The 23,397-nt window shown below is 30.8% G+C and overlaps 1 protein-coding gene across 2 annotated transcripts in view; it reads left to right on the top strand.

Annotated features, from left to right (window-relative positions):
• LOC140047054 (nucleolysin TIAR-like) overlaps positions 1-23,397 on the top strand; it is an 83,773-nt gene that overhangs the window by 6,446 nt on the left and 53,930 nt on the right. For both annotated transcript variants that reach the window (XM_072091853.1, XM_072091852.1), the window contains exon 4: positions 2,045-2,143. In XM_072091853.1, the coding sequence (XP_071947954.1) occupies positions 2,045-2,143 (99 nt within the window). The remainder of the gene's footprint in view (positions 1-2,044; positions 2,144-23,397) is intronic.

Genomic DNA, 23,397 nt, shown 5'->3' with positions numbered 1-23,397 from the left:
ATTAGCAATATTGCTAAACAAAATTTTAAAATGAAATTTTTCCCTGACATACCCCAAAACTCCTGCGCAAACCCGTGTGGACACCACCTCCAAACCACTTAATATTGATTATATCAGGACTATAAAAAGACATCAGTGTTATTGTGAATTTCTAATCGTCATAAAATTACTAATCGAAAACAAATGTTTTCACCGCCATACTTATGTACTCTGTATATTCTATACTAAAATGCATTATTAACAGTTTACTTGTGTGTGTCGTGTTTAAATATGTCATTTATTACTAACAATGCCCTGTAACATGATGTTATACTAATCACATTAACAACAACAATTGATCAGTCAAGTCATCACATTTCATCTAACATTAATTAATTACTAGTGAATAACAATATTTATCATTGACTTTTGATAAAATATTAATAAGCTACAAAATGGGCTTCAGCTTAAAAAGTATTAAACAATACTAGAGGGTCTGTTAAAGGTAATGTTTCTTAGGTTGACAATGTAAAAAAGTTTGAATAAAAGACCTTTAATAAAGAGTTTTTGGAAGAAATAAAAATGGGATTAAATCACACCAACATCTGCCCATTACAAATCTACGGTCAAATTCATTATTTTAATAATTTCATTACAGGAATTGTTTGTCATAATCCCTGGCCAACGTTAATGGTTGAGGTAGTAAATCAATTTGTTTAATTCATAATTGATATATTTTCCTATTTATTCCTTTCCTATTTTTTTTTTTTAAAACATTGTTGGTTGAAGGGTGTTGCATACAAAGCAACAAGTGAGTGTTGTGTGTTAAACCAACTAAATTCATTAAAGACATGCTAGGTTGTTGCCATGTAATGGACTGGGCTCTCAGTACACACACACAAATACAAATTTGGGTTTGCGCCTACACTAGCGTACACTCACCTATAGTATGTTGGTAGACCTTACTAAAATAATGGGGAACTTTCAATTTGTGACGACCCAATTATGTCATGTTAATTTGTTGTGGCCATGCAAGGATGTTGGGACGTGTGTCCTCATTCTACACCTAACAACAGTTTTAATGGTTTTTAGGTCCTGGTGACCTAGTTAGGTCGTAGGTCATCGCAAATTGAAAGCTCCCAAATGCCTTGTTCACACAGTAGTTCAACAAGATTATTTCAAATCGACAAATTGATAAGCGTTTACCTAAACCATGCCTCAAATAATTCTTGGATACTATTGATGTAATACTTTCTAAATTTAGAACATAAAATAGCAGTTTAAATTGATGACCGAACAACGTGAATGATATTTTAAATAGTGGATGAATAAAAGAAATTCTAGAAATTGAATGAAAATAATATCAGAAAATTACTTAACTATATTCTAAAAATTTATTTACAAATTTACTGTTGCAATGAAATACATGTACTGCTAGATTTATCATCGCCAATTAGTCGGGAAAACAATATGAAACAAAGTGAATTGGAATGAATGTAAATTATTAAATGCTGTGAATGATTTGAAAAACGGATGCATTTCTAAGTTTAAAACAAGTTGCCAGAAATCATCATTTATTGAATAGAACTTAGGCTTTCACTATAGTACCATATATGACTGAATCCCAGTGGACCCGGCAAAAAAACAAATCGGCAATAATTAATGGGTTACATTTTACATTAACAATTGTGTAATTGTTGTGTCTGAGTTTTAAAAGTTTTTGGGTGGAATTATACTTGAGCAGGAGATACTCTGTTCCTAAATTTAGAAAATATCTCCTTTCATTGAACACAAATGTTTTTTACGGTGGGATTGTTATTGTATGTATACCTGTTAAGCCAATGGTATATGGTCTTCTTTTTAGCATTGAGTAACAATAATTCATGGGTTTAGGCATATGTTCCCCATGTTTGGTAATTTCCTCAAATATGTGATACATACAATCTTTATAAATACTATATAATGAAATCGTTCATGCATCAATCTCACCATCCTTGTTGAAATATGCATTGAAAGTTATAAATTGACTAATTTATATCTATTTCCTTATTCTTGTTGATTTCAGCATCTTGGTAATGACCCGTACTGTTTTGTCGAATTTGAAAACCACATTGCAGCAAAATCAGCTATGGACGCCCTCAACGGTCGGTCAATTTTTAATAAGGTTAGTACTTGCATGGAGAAATAACTTCATGGTACTTGTTTACAGAGAGGGAAAACATCTTTAGTTTTTTAGTTGATTCGTGACAACAATGGGTGTATGAGAATGTCCAAATTAACATGACAAGTGCTGTTGCGGTCTACTACCCATAGGGTATGGCTTTTAGGTTATGGCCTCGCCGCATTAAGGGCTTGGGGGTAGTAGACTGTGACTCGACTAAAAAACAAAATGTAGTGGTGTACATAGGGTGAGGGCTAGTAATGCACATCCTCAATAGTAGTCAACAACAGTAGGGGTAGTTGTGGCATAACTTTACTGCCTACAGTAGTATAGTCAACACTCCAAATATCGGACACTATTGGGCTTGCCTGTTATGTATGGTTCTCCTGTAATTTTGGTATTGCCAATGCACTTAAATGAAAAATTTGAGACATTTAGAATCTCAAGAAAATTCAGTTTGGGGTTTTGAGTGGTACATATGGAGAGTTGGATAGTCTTGTGGCAAATATGCAACTGACTAGTAGTAACCTAATATGCCCATGCAAGCTGATGTTTGGCCTATAGTTAATGCGACAATGCGTCTTATGGTAGCACAGATTGTAGCCTAAGAAATATTCCTGGCTAATACACGATGGAGCTGACAATTATTGCCGGCATTCTATTTGTAATTTCTACACTGCGAACAAGAGCAACAACGAAAGAAGAAAGGAAAAAAGAAGGCCAGTAGATGAACACAGCTGAACTATGACAGTATAAGGCTAGTGTCATGGTGGTAGGTTTTATAAAAATTATGATATAAATAATTTTCCTTTGAATTTTGAAAATACACTACACTCATTGGGTGCACAATCGATCGAATTGAGTTTACAAGAGGATTACGCAGGATGATGGTTTGGATAAATGATGTAATTCATAATTTACGCAACTTTTATAGATGTCCATGCAATAATAAAAGTGTATGAATTTGCAAAAAAACTTAGATTTTTTAAATTACAAAATAAAACAAAGATAAAATGTCGTGTGGCATATCCAGTACCGTGTCGTGGTCAATTGAAGTGAGAAACCCGATACGTTATTTGAACTTTTTTTAAACCGACATCAAAGATTTTTTGACTTGCTATATAAAGCTATCGATTCCGTAATCATTGATTAGAAAATGAATTATTGAACTGAACTTATGTATTTCCAGGAATAACATCTGTGCATAATATGACACTAAAGGCTAATTTAACGTTTCCGGTATGCAATCCAAGAACTTTTAAATTTCCCTACTCTCAAGCTCGAAAAAATTACCATATTTGTATGCGTGTATTGCAACTCAATCTACGAACTTCAAAGAGAACTAAATACATTTAAAATGGAAGTTTATCTTAGTGTGCCAACCGAGCTAGGTAGCCATATAATCCCACTTTAAGGTGGTTTCTTGATTTCATGTCATTTTGTATTTAGCATCCCAGGCACAAATTTTTTTTTAAATATCGTTAGTAAATTTCGGGAACATTTGAATTCCAGGTGTCGCAATAGTGCAAAGATCTGTAATATAATATATTACATTACTGAGACATGGTTCATACTTAAATATGCAGTATTATTGGCTTCTAACCATCTACTTGATTTACATTATTAGTCATAGATTATATTGATTACATCAAGTCGAGTTTGACGAGAATTTAATGATTTCAATCATAATTAGCATATTTAATATAATTGAGATTTAATAAGCATTTAAAAGGGATCATCTTTAGTGTAATTTGCTCATTGCATTTAAAATGTCAGAATTATTGTTACTAAAATAAAAATACATTTGACTACATCATAATACTGTACACAAGATAGTATTGACTAGAATGGGAAAATTATTTTAAATGTGGATTTTAAATCTATGCGGAATAGGTACTAAGTGTTGGGATTTTACTATGGCTTGTCTATGAAATCATTCATCCCGATGATTGTGTAGGTTTTATTTGTATCTAAGGAGCTTAGATACAGATTCTTAATACAATAGTTTAACTATGCGATTTGGCTCCCACTAGGACGCAACGGCATTACATATGCGCAATGCAAATAATTCAACACAGTGGATTATAGTCTTATCGTAATTGTTCAAATTACTTAAATTGCGCTTAAATCCTGGTGTTACCGTACGTCCTAATACCAATTAAGTATACCTGGTATGGATTTGGTACATACAGTACAGTAAAGCTTTGTCTACTTAAATATGGTAGAGATATGACATCATCATGTCCATGGGCACATCACATTTTTTTGTCACATAAAGTTTGATAGTGTAGACAAGGCTTAAGCATATTGTATCATGTGGGCTTTGTTTACAAAGGATGTGTAAACAGTAAAATTTAATAAAAAATGGATGAAATAAGATTAGACATCTCTGGGTAGATATTTAATTAAATAGGTCTTTAATAAATGCGGGGCTGTATTGCATTCACGAGATGTGGCGGCTGTAGAAATGCGAACATGGAAAATGTTTAGGTTGTTCATTGGAAAGGTGTAACTAATCCATTCGAACGTCATAAATAATAATAATGGTTGAAATAGATACCAATAACGCAAGATAGTACTTGCTGAAAGTGTAGCCGCAGTTTAATAAATTATACATTAATTTTTAATGATATTAATTTACACTGCTGAGTGGTAGAGCTGTCTTAACTTGGCTACCAGTAATAAAGACAGTACCAGTATATCGCATAAAACCGTATATTCATTGATTTCTGTGTTTTTCAGCATGGTGAAAGCAATTATTTTTAAAAGAGGTCTCCTTTCATTTCGTAGAGCCTGGGGGAAATTTTTAAAGACTTCAAACAAAAAAAAGCATTTGCCCAAGATCCATGGTAATACTGTACTGTTGAGCTATGAGTTGTACTCTGCGCTTTTGTCTGTAAGAAGTTTAACAACTTTATTATAACTTGATTTGAATGAGCAGGTCTTGTAACTTTCTAATTGTTATTTATAATATAAGGTTTTCAGTTAAAAAGCTTCTGTTTCGGGATGTTAGATCGCTTTGCTGCTTTAATTTAATGTGTGCATATGTATAAGCCCGATAAACATGGTTTTGTTAATTAACAGGACTCCTGTATTTTTGCTAATCTGATGGAATCAATGCAATCTTCAAGATTTTTGATTGTGGTAGATAAAACTTGAAATCAAATTTTACCACTATTTTATTTAAGCCTTTATTAGTTCATATGTTATTTGCCGATATGTGACCTGCTCTGGCAAAGTGAAACATAAGTCGAAAATTTAAATTTTTCAGATTTGTATTCTATCTGGTAGGAAATGTTATATCCTTTACAATGATACCAAACTTAATATTTAACATGAAGGGGATCCCGAGATATTGTACGTTAAGTCGAAGCATGTATAAAGAAATATACAAATAACAGTTTTGAGAAAATCATGATTGAATGTCAATGTTATTTTATAAAACAACAACACAAATTAATATTTGTTAATCTAATAGTGTATACTTTCTAAGTATCACACAATCACAAAATATGATACAATGAAATGTTTTGTGGTAGGATATTGATTACTGTGACAATGCATACAAAAAATATTTCCACATTTTATGTTAAGTACATACTTGTGTTTCTTTTAAGCACTTGCTTAAAATGGTAAAAAAGGGGGTAAATTAATGTTTTTACACTAAAAAAACTGTATTATTCTTTAAGAATTAAGAATGTATACAATAAATTAAGTTATATAACATTAAATACCATTTCTTGAACTACTGGATTTAAGTATGTTCTTAAAAGTTACTTAAATAATTTAAATTTTAGTTGTGTAGTGCCTGCTGATTAGATAACAAATACAACTTAAATAACATTATGCGATTGCTTTAATCAATTAAATAATGGATATGTTTTAAGCACATACTAATGTATTAAGTTTGTTTTAAGCATTTACTTACAATTGTGTAATGTTCATGAAATTATGTTGGTGTAAGGGCATAATCATAGCCTACAATAACATGAATTAATACAATACTTATTATGTAAAAACAATAAATATGGTAGGCCTATGTGATATGTAGGCAAATAAAAGTGCCACTTAGGCCTAGCCTACCTATCCTAGCTAGGCCTATTTGCCCTGCAACCTACCTAGCTAACCTACCTAGGCCTAGCTAGTCTAGTCTAGACCTGCTAGGCCTACCCTAGGGCCTAGCTAGGCTAGGACAAGTAGGCCTAGAAGGACCCAGCCTGGAGTCCAAAAGGCTACTTAGTAGGCCTAGGCTAGTCACTACACTGGCTGTAATAATTTAATATCAGGTCCTTTGCTACTCTCATTGTGTTTTTATTTTTTAGTCATTGTATTTGGCCTAGACCTAGGCCCTAGACTAGATCCATAGATTATCTTAAATCTGAATTGTTTACACTCTCTTCTCCGCGTAAAAAGTAAACAGGTCAAAGGTCATTATAAGGATAAGCCAATTACAGTACTGTATTTCTACTACGCGCTAGCCATTACGTGGCGTATCCTTGACAACGGATTTCTGTTGTGTAAAAATCACGTCAGAGAAGCTTTTTACCTCCTCTAATTCCCGCTGAAGAAGCCAAAAATATTGAAAACCACTTGAAATACCCACTGAATATGGCTTATGAATATTTAAATTTTCAGACTCTACCATGTTTCTAAAGGTAGCTATACAAATATTTTCATAAACTGCACAGTTTTCTAACAGTGTTTCATGCACTTTATTTCATTTTTTTGCAACAAAATGAAATCAAGACAAAAAAGGAACTCATTAAAATCACTTATTTAGCCCTTTTATAAACTTAATTCACACAAAATGAAACTTGATCTAGATTCTTAAATAGTTGTAGATTCCAAAAAGGGGAAAACCCTATTTTCACCAAGATAGTGATTTTTAACGTACATAGTACTTCTATAGGTCAATACACTGAATAAAGATCAGCGAGTTATGTTTCACTATGCCAGAGCAGGTCACATATAGGAATTAGATTTATTTTTGTCAATTCTAAAAGTGTACTTCAGTATTATCATTTTACTCGCATAGCATTAAATAAACGACTATAAACTTAATGCCAGTGTGTGAATTAATATTCCGGTGATTTTGCGATGGTCCTGTTTCGCTCTTAAAATAGTTCTAGTTGATTACACCTATTAATCCAACTTCAAGTTATCTGGGTCACGCCACATTTTAAACGCATTTTCATGCAACTTAATATTGATCGACTTTAAATATATTCTATATTTGCCAATTTATCCAGTTATATTTTATATGGGTCATGCCAGATTTTAAATGCATTTGGGTGTAACATAATACTTTGTTATATATTCATTTTTTTTATGTACATTATTTGCAGGTGTTGTTTAATAATTTATATTTGTGTAGAACTACTTCATTATTATTCTTAATAAATATAATAAAAAATGTGAACAATCCAAGATGGATTCTATTTGTTTGAGAATCTATGCTTAACATTTTAAAAAGAGATTACAATAACAATGAATGAACAAGAACCAGTCATGCGTAACCAAATGTAACCATTGCACATTAAAATAAAAGTACACACAATTATCCCATATTTGCAATCATATTAACTAATTTGGTGATGGAACCTGTCTTCTCGGATAAGACTATAAACCGTACTGTAGGTCCAATGTACACAGTTTACCCGTGTCCACTTAAAGAACCCAGTCCAGCATTCGAGATGATAATGAACTGGTACACAAAATAGCCCCTGTATCAGGGTGCTTACCATCTATCTGATAAGCCAGTGATTAATTTACTATTGGTAATTCTTGGTCACATGTGCGAAAAGACATAAAATAAAAAAAAACAAATGTTTTATTCATTCATAGTTGTCAATGTCCTTAAGCAACCTGAAGTTCTTTTGTACAGAATTCGGTCATTCGGCACAAAAGTGAAATAAAAATTAGACACCTTATTTCAATTTCTATTTGCAGCAATTAATTAAATTCAAAACTGAAATTAAATTTTTGGTGTAGTTCCATGTACAGCAAAACTGAAATGCAAAAGCCTTTCCAAAAGCCAATATGTTCTGTTGTGTATTAACTATTATAGTATTAATTCAGTTGTCTGTCCTTTCCAATAAGTTTGTCAATGATGATATTGTTCAAGCTATGTTTTTCTTTAAACCATATGGTTGAAATAAAAACATGTGGTCAGTATGGAGACTTGTTAATCATGAACAAATAGCTTACCTTTCCTTGCTCATCCGTAGCCATATTGGAGAGGTTAGAGGTCACTTGATCCACCTTTCTATTCAGGTTCTTAATTAGAGATTCTTCAAACAATTTCAAATGTGGAATTCTTCAATTGAAAAGAGTCAAAAAGCAACTTTTATGGTTTTACAGGTTAGACTACAGTATGAATAAAAGAGGCTAGTAATTAGGTTGATCAATTACTAGTTTCTCAACTTACTGTAATATTAAACAAAAAGGTTGTCACTCTACATAACATGAGATACATCTTATATGCCGACAACCTATAAACCCCCTAGTTCCAAAAAATGATTTTAATTGACAATCCTAACATTTAATTGAAGTCTCAACGGCAGTTGTATTGTATTTGATGTTAATATATTTAGCATAAAAAACATAGATAAATACATAGATTAAAAAGAATTAAGAACAGGGCGTAATATTAGCCGTTGGCACTTGATTACGCAGTTCAAAGTACTTGCAAAGACTTGACTAATTAGCGCATGTTCTGATTAAGTGAGATTTTGCTTGTTACGAATCACTCCCTGTTTGACTTTGCACGTGTGGATGTGTAATGATTATAGTCCATGCTCTTTGGTATTAAATATATCATATGACTATTTATAATCCTATGCTCGAGTAGAATCCCTGATTTAGCCTAAATTTGATACTATATTTTGGTAAATTTCATTGTGAGAGTATATACCACTCTCATTTAAAACAAATTGTTATATCCTCCGCCCCCCCCCCCCCCCCTAAGATTAATCAGTCATCTGCGTTTTGTTGTTCGTCATTGCGTTTGCTAATCATTTTGACGCGCATTCGATTTGTATTTATTTTACACTAGTAACTAGCAACAAACATATTTAGTATAAATAATGCACATTGAATATTTTGTCAAAACCAACTTAAAAATGAAATTTATGCACAATAGAAAAATCGATAAAATACCTACTAAAACACAATGGTACAAATATTAACAATAAAAATGGAATTTATTTTGTAGTTGCTCAACAAACCTATTAAAAGCTTACTCTTATTATATACAGTATGTATGGTTATTGTAAGTATTCATAATGGTTGCAAGGTGTGTATACACATTTTACAACAGCCACTGAGTAGTGCACTGATCAAATAAACTGATCGCCGCCATATACAGGGTTCTATGTGCTCTAGTTTCATTGTATTGTAACAAGTAAAATTCACAGTATTGTCTGGTATGTATTGCCAGTCGATTCTGTATTTAAACAAATAAATGACTTATTTGTATTTTGAGTTGCAATATCCTTTCATTCATTGTTGCACAGTCAATTGTCACAAATTGGGAAATAAAACATACTACTCATTAAAAAATATGATTATGATTAACCAGACATCGATAAAAATAATGCAATCTGGTGTACACTTATAAAGCTCCGTCTACACTATCAGACTATCAAATTAAGTGTGATGTGCCCAAATATGGGAGTGATATGCCAAAATATGAGAGTGATATACCCAAATATGGTAGTGATATGCCCAAATATGGTAGTGATATGCCCAAATATTATTAGGTATCCCAATGTAAAAATTCAAATTAATGATGGTACTTTTTCTTTCAGTTAATCAGAAGGAACTTACTGAACATAAACTTTTGCAATTTAAATGATTGAAATCGGATTATCCATTCAAAAGTTATGGTCCGTTAAAGTGCTAAAAAAAACAGTGATTTTTGCTTGAAAAATGGCACTTTTTCTAATAATATTTGAACCCATTTTTGAAGGGTTATAACTTTTATACTAATAATTTTAAAGTTCTTATTTTTTCCAAACCCATAGATACAACAGAGTTGTACAAGAATATATTTTTTTTGGGTGTCCTCGACATTTTTTTTTTTAGATATCGCCCTCCAAAATTTGTCCAAGGGCTTTTTACGCGTGATTTTCCCAATGTCTCAAAAATGCCCAAAAAGTTCCTGTCTTTAAATGATTCATAACTTTTGAACCAATGTGTGAATTAACTTCTTTTTTTTTGCATTGCATAAAATGTAATATGTATTTTAGTAAGGTTATTTATATTGACAGGTAGGTAATTCTGAAATACAACATAAAATATTGTTAAAAAATGTTAAAATGTGAAAAAAAATAATATTGCGTTAAAAAACTGTGTGGGTATTGTTTCTTTTCATTAAATATTATTTTTCGTAAGTATACATTTTTTTTATAATTCTAGTATTTAAAGTTATATTTATAATCATATATTATTTTAATTGATTTTCGAACCGCCAAAAATAAGAATTAAGCCAGTGCTTATTATGTGTTCGATTCCATTTGGCGCGCCGGGCCGAACGTAGACTCAGCCGCGCCTACTACAAGTTAAGTTATATAGGCCCCTCTATCTAGAAGGTCTAAATAAAAGCCTGACGCTAAATTCTGCCTAAACTAAGAAATATCGGGAAGAAATTTTTTATTTAACAAAGTAATTACCTCAATGGTATAATTGTAACATGTTTAATTTTATTTCCCTTTCGATTATTCTAACCGAAAGTTGCACTTTGAATTGAAATATACGGAATAAAATTTAGGCCTAGAAACAGCGTAGACATACAACGGCAACACAGGCCAAAGCGCGTTTCGGCCGCCTACATAGAATGGCTTACGGCCGCTGCATAGCAAAATCAAAGCTTCTTAAATTTCTTCGGTACATTTCTTCCTAACGTACTTGCTTTATATAGTAGATTTATAAATATTCCACTTATTAAATAATTTAATAAATTGGTAAAATTGACGTTTCGAAGCAAATATTCCATGAGAGGCGACATTTTTCGACATGCCTCGTGTGCGGCGAAGACTAGTTCAGAAAATGGAACAGTCCACTGCAGGGGTTATCCAATCATTAATTAATGCGCTAATACATGCATACCATGCACATTGTCTGGGCGACGGTAATTTAGTAATAAGCGGAGAACTGAATCCCCCCGTAAGGAAAATGGTAAACACTGATATTTATGGTAGGGATTATTTTTTTCAGTGGTTGGTCTTGTTGGCCTCTTCGCACGAGGTCCACGCAAAGTCAAATAAAACGATGTGGTTTATCAAACAGAAATATAAATTAGCTTCAATTCAATACTAAATTAGCCAGATTTTGATAATGAGAAAGACTAAAAAATCAATTTTTATCGTTAAAATTGACATTTGAGGCGGATGTACATAATAATAATAACCGATTTACATATCAAAATAAAGAGTATTTAAAGCCTGATAACATGCAACAAAAATTACTCCACCACCTATTATGGACCTCGTGCGATCGTGTTTTGAAAATGGGTAGGTGTTTTCCAAAGTTATTTTTAGCGCGCGGATTTCGGCTCGCCGGCTTTTGTACCTCATTTTTAACTCGCGTTTTCTATTAAAATATTTAATAAATATAGATTAAAAATATATGAAAATAATCCCTTAAACAAGATCTTTCCAGACATATAATTTTTATTCACATGTGTATATAAGAAATAGTATATTTTTAACTTCAAAGACACGTCACTTTTTGAAATTTCACGAACGTGTTAAAATCGCGGTAACGAAAATCCGCTTCATTGGGATACCTAATATTATATTGATATGGCCAAACATGGTTGTGACATGCTCAAATATGGTAGTGATATGATGACAGCATGTCCATATATGGGCAAGTCACATTTTTTTTTTTGTCAAACTTGTTTGATATAGTGTAGACAGAGCTTAGTACATGTGCTCATGTGTACACATTGTTTCTATTGCTATTTATGTCATTTTAATAAATAGAATTAGAAATATTGAAAAGTAACATTTAACAATCTATAAATAGAATTATGATGAACAGTTCCTTTTTATCTCGTAAAATAAACTAGTGTAAAAACTGCGTCCAAAGTTCATGCAGAAGCGCTTCACCTTTTCAATGCAATTGACCCCATCATATTGAATTTACTTTTGATCATTATGCGTTTGATTTTATTCTTGGAAGAACCTGAATTTATCGATAGCTTGTAGCCATCAGTACCTTGTCAGTACCTCTATAGTAATCTGCCTGTGTACATTTGTAATGTGGTAGTTGTACTGTATTCGCCAGCTTTCTGTTATTAGTAGTTCACTTCTTGTTCTCCTGGTTTTGTATGTTATCAGTTATAACATAAGCTCATAAATACATTTAAAATATGCAGATGTGGCAACCAGTATACCAGGTATTTTATTATTTTTTACATGTTTTTGATTTAGAGTATGTAAATTTTAATATATGTTTATATGCACCTAAGAAAAAGTAATTGGTTGTCTTGTAGAAATCAAATCTACCATGATCATCGTGGCAGATTAAAATAATGTTAAAATAGATTTGAATATATTAAATGCATGTGTTGAAATATTGTTTTTGATTTCAGAGATATCGATATTGAACGATATGCATACCGAACCTAATGTCAATTCCTTGTTACTTGTATCTAATCATGTACAGTAAATGGCATTAAAAGGGGTTTTAGAATGCTTTATTTGTGATCTATTTAATTTTGCCGGTATTATGTAAACTAAATTCCTTTTGTTGCATTATACACATTGCAAATTGACGGTAGGCTATCCACTTGACCATTTTATCAGTTCCAACTACAGTAGGTATTAAATATTTAAATTCAATGTAAAACAATGCAAGTTGCATTTGTACCGATAAATACCTGTCGACATATATATCAATATAACCTTATTTGATTACTATGTTAAATAATAAAGTACTGTATCTATTGGGTTCATTCGATAACACACTTCTATCTAAATGTAGGCTTTAAACACAAATTGTCTTATTTAAAGGGAAATGATAAATGCGGATAGATTCAGTTAACCCACTTTTGAAGTAGGTCTAGGATGGTAAAATTACCTAAATTTCAAATGAATTAAATTAAATATTTATTAATAATGTATAACTTTAAGATAAATATATTTTTTTAAACTTAAAGTAATATGTGTGTAGAATAATATAATGTAATTATTAATACTAATATTCTGTAAGCATAAACTTATTTAAACTACAGTTTATTCTGTATATATAGTGTATAACTTTAAGGTACATAAATTTGTTTAAACTTAAAGTAATATGTGTGTAGAATAATATAATGTAATTATTAATACTAATATTCTGAAAGCATAAACTTATTTAAACTACAGTTTATTCTGTATATCTTGCCATTCTTATGCTATTCCAATAAATAACCTTATGACTCAACGACTAGGCACTAATAAATTACTATTTAACTAGTCATTAGTATATTTACTAATTTAGACAACATAATAGTTGATATAGCTAAGAATATAACTTTAATTCTGTAGTATTTTGCTGTTTTGTCTTTAACTGTACTATAATATGGTTTTTCAAAATGTTAATTCAAATGCACTATTAAATACATTACGATGCACATACATAATTATGTGAAATAGGATGTTATGGATCATTCTCAATGTCAGTCTAACTCTGCTTGCTTCATACTTCACCTTTATAGACAAGTAACGTAGTAATAATCTTAATCAAAGCAATGAATGTAAAAATACATGTATCAATGCGTGAATAACGCATGTAATCCACCAGAGAGAACATGTGCCTCCTTTCGAGAAGGGATCAAGTTCGCTAAAGCTTTGTCCCGCGGGACCGTCGATGTCATTGTGTGACTCCTTCGTCGTAAGATACTGTACAACTTGGTCTCGTATTGACTTGTAGGTTTAGAGACGACTTTGTTTGCTTTGGATAAAATAGTAGATAAATGAGTTTTTTTGTATACGCTTGTAGTTGAGGTGTGAAGCATATCGCAGATCATTAGGTACTTGCGTAGCATAGCATTGTATAAAGCAAATATCTTTGTCATTCCTAATGTTTTCTTATTCTACTATTTATGCATACTTTATGTAGTGTTTATTATTCTATTCCTAAATTATTTCGAATAGAAATGATATGAAAAATATTCTATTAAAAAAATTGTCATTTATTTCTGATCATTACCTAAAATAGAATGAATAGAACAAACTCCACACAAATCAGTTATCACAATCGTATTAAAATAAAACTGACCAATGATTATACTTCGTTTATTTGTTTGAATGGATATTTTGAGATAATTTTTGTTTGGTGTTTGTGTCCGATTGACTTTATTCCAAATCCAAAATATCAGAATGACCCATATGTTGATATTACAGTATTGTATGCAAGACTTATTTCTAATGGGTCTAAATAAATTAAATTCTGTGCAAGTTTACCTAAATGAGTAATAAATAATACTCATTCAATATGATGTGCATCGTTAATTATCAGGTTATCAATGAGGTACTGTAATAGTGTATCGAGGCTATGTTATAATATATGCAAAAATGTTAGCAACTTTTTGGTCTAATAATTTTTATAATTATTGCATTCACATGTTAGTTAATTTCCATTTTGATAGTTAGCCTGCTTTCTTTAGTACTAATCTGTTGGATATTATTAGTCATTGTAATCAACTTGGTGGTCTTGTAGATTGTCTGATAATTTTTTAGGATCTGGGTTCAAGCCTCTACTTGTCTTTGTTTTATAATTATTTTGGCTACTGCAAAAAATGTCCAAACAAATGTAATTTCCAAATCCATAATTCAAACCATGCTCGTTTTTTAACCACAAAACAGCTCGTTTAACATTTGTTTGAGTGGCATGACATTAAGACAATTGACGTCTGAAAGATGTCAGTAGAAATATTTACATTTAAATTTGTTTTAAATTTAATATAGGTAAAACATTACACAAATACCATAGTTAGGAAAAAATTGAATATATCCGATTACAGAGGCTATAAAGACTGTCTTTAAACAGTCTTTTAAACGTTCAATGAACTTGCCTGGTAAACACACGTGTGAAAATTAATAAGTAATACCACGTACACGCTGACCGTTAATTGTTTCCTCATCCACAGCTGTTCAAATGTGCAAAGTTTTTTTTAAAGAATGAATGCTACCCTCTATAGTCCTATTATAGAATTTATTTTATATTGCATTTTGATGACTATTCTATTAATTTATTACTGTATGAATTTAGGTGTTAAATGTCCACACCCATTCTTACAAAGAGATCCATGCAGATAGACTGACCAATTACATTTTAGGCTGACCACTATTGCATTTTGGTCTGACCAATATTGCATTTTGGGATAACCAATTGCATTTTGGGTCGACCAATTGCATTTTGGTTTTCTGGTGCATTATCTCTCAAAATTTAACAAAATTCTTTATTCAAATACATGAGCTTATATAAATAATAATAAATAGAAATATTCATAATACCATGATGTAACGTAAATGAAATGGTTCAGTTTATGGATGTGTAGAATGGGTAGGAAATGCTAAAGATAAGTAACTTCAACAGCTGGTGCATATTGATTGGATTAAATTTGCATACATATGTGAACTAAAAGATAAAAAATGGATCCTAATATTAATATGCAATGATTTGTGCTCGGCCATGATATCTAACTATGCCTCCTGTTAAACAGTTGTGTACACTGACTATTTTACCCATGATACACAACAAGTAAACAAACTTTCTTTTCTTTTCATTATTGTCTGGATAGTATACATTATTATCAGCTTAAACAAACTCAAATTGATATAAACGTGTACATCCATTTCAAGATTTTTTCATATAATTTTAACCTAATTGATTTATTTCTTAAAGTTTGCGTGACTTTGTCATTTACTTCAGTATGAAATGGTGAACAGCCTCCTTTCGATGCTCATTGTGAAATAAGTTTTGTTGTACAACAGAAAGCTTATATCGGAAATAGTATATAGGCATTAATGCATGTCAAAATTGCATCATATACTATCTAACGGCAGAAAAAAAATACAGACTATTAAATTATAAAGCAATCATTGTTTTTTTTTTTATATTTGTTAACTTCAAACTCATATTTTTTTTGCAATTGGAATTGTATTTTGTTTATCTGTATTCATAGCATAAAAAATGAATTTAAAAAACTTTGTTCCTTGTGGCAGTTCCGAAGGTATTCTACATGGTAAGTGCTTTTTATCCAAAGGAAATTTAGTACGAATTGAATTTGCATTTTAGCCTGAAATTGGGAATGTATTTCGCAAAAATAATGTGATCTTTAATCGTTAAAGAGTAATGCCGTAAACTGTTTCCACTGTTTGAAAAGGTGAATTAATAATTTAACGCGCGTTAGAGATTTTTCTTTCATATTAAACATAATTATCAAGCAAAATAAATAGAAATTAGAATTATCAAAATGTTTGGTTATTTAATTAGTTCTGATATTCAGTAAATTTTTATTTATGATTAGCTTAATACCAAAATAAATGTGGATCTGATGACTAAAATATAGTGTATATGCCTGCATGGATAAATTTGCATAAATATTATATAAAGTGGACATGCATTGTCTTTTTTAAATTGTAGGTGTGCTCCTCAATACATTTAGGGGTGCTGTAGATGTGCTGTTTGTATTTTGGTGTGTAGAAGTTTACCAAATTTAAGCGTGTTGTAAATCACATTCCTCAAGGGCAGTTAGTGTGTTAGGTGAGTGATCACACTCGCTCACTTTAAAAGAAAAACGCCTGAGTGGAATTGAACAAACTGTTTAGGTGTGCAAGATATCTTTAAAACTTATTTACATTACAGGTCAGCTTTACTGTCTTAGATCCTATTATCATACTTTTGATTACCAATACTTGGAATTTCTTAGCAATAGTAGAACCTATGCGTAGTCTAGATTTTTTTTAATTGCTACGGTAACCTTTTTGGTTTTCATTTTCTGCGATGAATAAATCAAAATAAGTTTATTGCCTATATGACGTGTATATATATAATGTATTGAAAATAGGTTAAGAAGAAAGGCTTTTAAGCCATTGGCTAAATAGTGTTATAGTTGATACAGTTTATATAGCTATTTACTAAATCACACACGCTTACATGTTTACAGAAGGTCGCCATGCTATTCAATTGCAATTGTTAGCCAATATTTAATTAATAATATGACAACTGCCTCGTGGGTTGTCAGCTGTGACATAGAATTAGGATGTAATTAGAGCTTCTTACAAAGATATCTAAATGTATATGGAACGCTTCCCAACGAAACGTGGTCTTGAGTTACTCGGTAAAACAAACTTTGAGTATTAACCGTGTTATTATCAGTTTCTTGTACCTTCGGATTTAGACAAAAGCGGAGATTGAATAGGGTGCCAGTATGATATTGAACCGGACTCGAGGCAAATCTCTGAATTAGATTGTTGAGAACATGCCCACATGTGAGCACTTGTAGGCTGATAATAAACAGCCCACATGGTAGACAAATACTGACTGCTTTAATGTGGAAACATTTGGCTTGGCTTTTGTCTCCATGCACATATGGTTGCCTATTGAAATGACTTTGTTTAACACTTTGAATGGTGGGGCTAAACTAGAATCACAAGTGGCATTGTGGTGGTAACAGGTTGTACTTAGACAATTGTAATGATACTAAAGTATCATTAGTGGTTAAGTCTTTTAGATACCTCTGCTTTAAATCCTATTCAAATGGTTATATGCACCGTTAATTGGATTTATTTGTAGTGATTAGTATCTTCACGTGCCAAGATTGTCTGTATAAATTACTGTAGAACATTGGTTTTTTTAATAACAAATAACCCACACAAATTGTTATAATATATTTTATTAATAAATTGATTGCTGAACTTATTTGTGGGATCTTTTCTATCAATTAGTTACCTGTCCATCATATTCTTCTTAGCTAGTACAGTAGCTACCTAGTTTCAAATGTAACAGGCCATTGCTAACTACATTTAAAAAATAAATGATGTTTTTAGTTTAGAACCGCAACTCCAATAAATTACAGTTAAAAAGAGCGTATCTTCACATAATAATTTAGTGTAATTATATACAGCATGATTACTAGTAATTTGATTTCAAATATTATATTCGATTAATTTAAATTACTGTATATTATTTATTACAATGAAAAATTGAACAGAAGAAAAAACAACACAAAACCTAGATGGAAGATATGTGAAATTACTTAAAATCTATAATTCATAACATTTAATAATTTGTTATTATCTCAAATTGACCTGAATCTTATTGTTGAATATTTCATTAGAATGCGAAATTTATTATTGTGCACAAGTTTCTTTGTTTAAAACATGTATTTCTAATTTTCGTAATTATTTACAAATTGATTTTAAATCCACACAAAATATTTCCCTGTCTGTTGGTTTTCAAGGAAAATTGGGTTAGGCAGGGAAACTGGCCAAACCCCTGGTAATACCTAGATCCTGTGAGGGTTATCAGCCAAAGAGATATGGTCAATGTCTTATTGTACAAAAAGGGGAGTGGATGATAAAATATAGAGAAATAGGAAATAATGGAATTCTCTAGCATACTGTACAGTAATATAATTTAGGATTAACATCTATATATATATATATAATAGTCATAGTGCCGAACCTTCTCCATGGGAAGGTTACTTGCGGCACTCGTTTTTGGGCACTTTCAATGATGGTGTCGGCTGTATATTCAGGCCAAAGTCAAGAAACCCGTCTTATGGGCGATATCAACTAATTAATTATTATTTATGCTCTAAAATGTTAGTTTAGTTCAGCCTGTATTTATATGTAAATTATGAAAACAAAAATTTTTTTTTTATTTAAGCAATGGCTCACTAAATTATTAATCGCATAAATGCTAAAATTACGATTTAATATATTAATTTATTTTCCAATTATTTTAAATTGATTTTTATAGTATTAAAAACAGAAGATTACACATTACAACATCCGCTTTGTAATTTATTATTTTTCTTAGAATTAACATTATGTTGCGAAAGTGTGTGAATTATAATGTAGTGCTGGACCATGTTGCAGTGTGAATGTGAATTAATACATTACTACTATAGCGTGAAAATCTAACTTGATGTTAAACATTTTCATTTGTAACATTGCATAATAAAAGAGAAAGCTAACTCATTTATTTATAAATGCAAGACATTTCTCGTTAGAACATGTACTACAAATAAAATTACATCTGTACTATAATAATATATTCTTTTGTACATTTTGTACATTTAATTATAATAATAAATTTTATATTCTGATCCATTACTGTAGTATACTATGTATATTCAGTTTTATCCTCCATTTAGTACAATAATTATCATATTTAAATATTTTTTTAAAAATTTTATTTTCTGATCCATTTACAATTACACGTCTGTACTAGTATACTATGTATATTCAGTTTTATCCTCCATTTAGTACAATAATTATCATATTTAAATATTTTTTTTAAAATTTTATTTTCTGATCCATTTTTATCTATTTACAATTACATGTCTATACTACTGTAGTACAGTATATGTATATTTAGTTTTATCCTCCATTTTGTACAATACTTATAATATTTAAAGTTGTTTTTTTTTATTACCAAAGCACACTTGAACCTGTACCATATAACTTGGCAACATTATATTTCAATTGCCTTAAAAAAAATGTAATGCTCGGCGTTACCCTCATAATTGTTATTTTTCTTTGTAACATCATTTTTCACCCACTTCCGAAACGCAATTATAATGCTAGTTTTTAAGACTTGTCGGCATTTTATTAGTGCCATAACGATCGGTTGATATTTATAGGAAAATAATATAGAGTGTTTAGTCTTGTCGTATATTTCACTTGACAAGTAACCTTTTTTCTTAGTAATGAGTTTAAGACGTGAAAAGTTGCTCAACACGCAAATAATTCTAGTGCACAGGAGATATCTTTTTCTAGACTATCCTTTCTGTTATTAGTTAAACACTTTAAAAAAAAGGAGTTTTTGTTTTATTGTTACAAAATTCTATTAAATTTTATATTATCAGTTTAAACTATATTTTAAATCACAGTTTAGATATTTATTATATTGATCTACTGAAATAAAAAAAAATTAAAATAAAACCTTTTTTTAGAAAATACCTTGTATACTATACAGTACAAATTATAGAGAAAAAAACACTCTGAATTTGATTTTTTTTTAACTTTTTACATTATAGATTAGTTTTAATTTATTCAACCAAAATAAAGAAAGCAACAAAGTAAAGTCCTGGAGGAAATTATTACTAATTTTATAAAAGTTTATCTATGTTGTTTATGTACCCAAAACCCACTAAAATGCTCATCATATTGAATGAAACTACCAATTGTTGAAACTGAAACCTAGAATCTATTATATTTTCATAGAAAACTAGTTAGCTGACTTCTTCTCATGCTTTTAGATCTGGCTTGTTGAAGTTTGTCCTTTGTTAAGCAAATAATACCTTTATGATATTAGTAATTTTTTTGGCAACAGGTTGTTGCTTATGACTATTTTGTAATTAACATATGAAAAGGTGCAGATCTTTTGAATGCTTCACTTATTGAGCATTCCACCAATCCGCTAGTGCCAGGAACAATATGTTCAGTCAAGTGATACAGCTCTTGTGCATTTTGCTTGCTTTTGCAATTAGTACAGACTGTAGTAGGGGCTATCGACCAATCAAATGCCGCTTAGACTGGTTTATTTATAGTACTGTGAGTTTATCACATGTTATTCCTATTGGACCTGTGTGAAGTGAAGCTGTTGGACGGACTGCTACTACTACGTGAAAGAGGCTCAACTCAAGTCCAATTGCCTACTACAGATATAAAACAGGATTTTCTTGTTTTTTGGATAAAGTACGTTGTACAGTACGACATTGGAGTGTGGTTCAGATGAATCATTAGCCTGTGGCTTGAAAGTGGTACTCGCGCGTCTGGTGCTCAAGAATTTTCTGCGGAGAACAATATTTATATAGTATTGTTTATATAGTATATTAAACTCTAGTTTTTATATATATATTTTGATTATACAAGAGATGATGGATACATCAGGCTTAGTCATGATACCATATTCACAGTACCCTATCATTTATCACCAACCTGTACACCAGCCTATAGCTGTTCCACGGGTAAGCCTATATTGGTATTTTTTTGCTTAAGGTTTTTATCTGTAACTTGGTGACTGGTTTTGGATACGTGTCGTCTATCTACGCAACAGCTGGTCTATGTTTCTGAGCATATTAGTTTCTCACGTGAATACCAGTTGGGAAATAACAGATGATTGTTGTTTGCAGTTTTCAAAGATAAAAAAAATAAAATGAGGAGTACATGAGTGACTCATTCTGTCGTTTAGGTGCGTATGGTAAATGAGTCACAATAACATACGTCAATACATGACATATTCACTGCAAATGCTGCGATCCAATAATTTTGCTGTTTCATATTTCACATATACTTACAGAAAAATATAAGATTTGATTATCTATCATGCTCGATGAAAGCAGAAACGATAGGTCGTCTCGCAGCGTTACCGGAACCAATGCTCGATAATGTAAACATATTTAATACCAGTGAACCCTGCATTAGGCATATCAAATTTCTCAGAATTAAATTATTCTCGTCGTTAGTATACTTTGTATGTTTACAATAAACCTAGCAATAATTTGTATGCGTTGTATGTATATTTACTTACTACTAGTTTTTAACATGAAATTGTTGAACAAAGATTACAGTATGCTATTTAACTTTAATAATCATTTAGAATCTTTCATTGACCTTTACTCTACCGGTAAATCTGTTAATTTCACTTTCAAAACACTAAATTGTTTATGAAAAATATTAAAGCATCCCGATCTATAAAAAAAATTAACAGAAAATGCGTATAATGGTTAATTTATTTGCGATTTTGTATCGTACAGTACACTGTATTTAGATTAAAATGTATGTAGTTTCTGCATTTGTTTTCTATGTATTTCTTGAGATAGAGAAAGTTAATTTGAATCTATGCGTAATTATTGAGATTCATAGTCATAGTCATAGTCATATATACTTTCTCATTTGAAAGAGTGTATACATAAATTTGGTTGGAACTTGTGAATATATTAAAACATAGAAAGTACAGACAAGATCTATGTTGCATATTTATCAAGGTTATGAATAATTATGACAAATCACATTATAAATTGCAAGCGAAATCCTAAATATACAATTCTCGTTTATAATATAAATTAATCCAATTCATAGAATATTTGACAATTTGTTTAGAAACCTTATTTCCGATATCAAATCTAAAGCTCTGTATACACTATCAAACTTTATATGACAATAAAATATGATGTGCCCATATATGGACATTGTGATGTCATATCACTACCATATTGGGGCATATCACTACCGTATTTGGGCACATCACTACCATATTTGGGCTAGTTTGATAGTGTAGTAGTGTAGTCTTGTTTTTAGTAATTTTTTAATAAAGAAACAAGTAGTTGTGTGTCTTTGGAGATGATATTTACAGTTGATAGATAAATTGTTGGGATTTTGCATTGAGGAAAAAATCAAGTATAAAATTAGTTTGTTCAGTTTCTCAGTACATTTTTTATTTCGGTTGTGTGAAATTCACTCTATACTTGACAACAAAAATCATTTAATATTTAAAAAAATTGTAATATTGCGAAAAAATGTAAATATTTCTCTTTACATGATGTTCGCTTCCTGTTCATTTCTTTGATTACGATTCTTTTAAAAGTTTAGGTCTATTGAGATACCAATTAAATGTTCCATAATAATTTAAAGAAGTGCAATAAAATGAAATGTTCTAAACTGGCGAACCATTTGCAAAGAAAGCGCTGGCCATTAAACTAAGGACACCCCACCTCAAGGTGGTCATTTCCATTCTCTCGTGTCTCTTTTCTAAATCGTGGTCCCTATTTATCAAACGCAGATAAGAGTAATATAGCAAGATAATTCCCAAAATGATATTTTTGTTAAAGAACTAAATGTGACTAAAATCGGCAATGGCTGTAATTTATATCGTTTATTTAAACTTATCAGGAATGTATTAAAAAAAAACGACATATTCTGAATAATCCGTTACATTTAATAGTAGGATAAAGAAAGAAAGAAAACTAACGCAATTATAGTTAAATGCAAGTTGCGTGAATGGAAAAACTAGGATGTACATTGTGTTTTGTT

Source organism: Antedon mediterranea, chromosome 4 (genome assembly GCF_964355755.1).
Source record: "Antedon mediterranea chromosome 4, ecAntMedi1.1, whole genome shotgun sequence".
Lineage (NCBI taxonomy): Eukaryota > Metazoa > Echinodermata > Crinoidea > Comatulida > Antedonidae > Antedon > Antedon mediterranea.
Note: the sequence above shows the minus strand (reverse complement) of the source record. Positions and strands in the feature narration are given on the sequence as shown.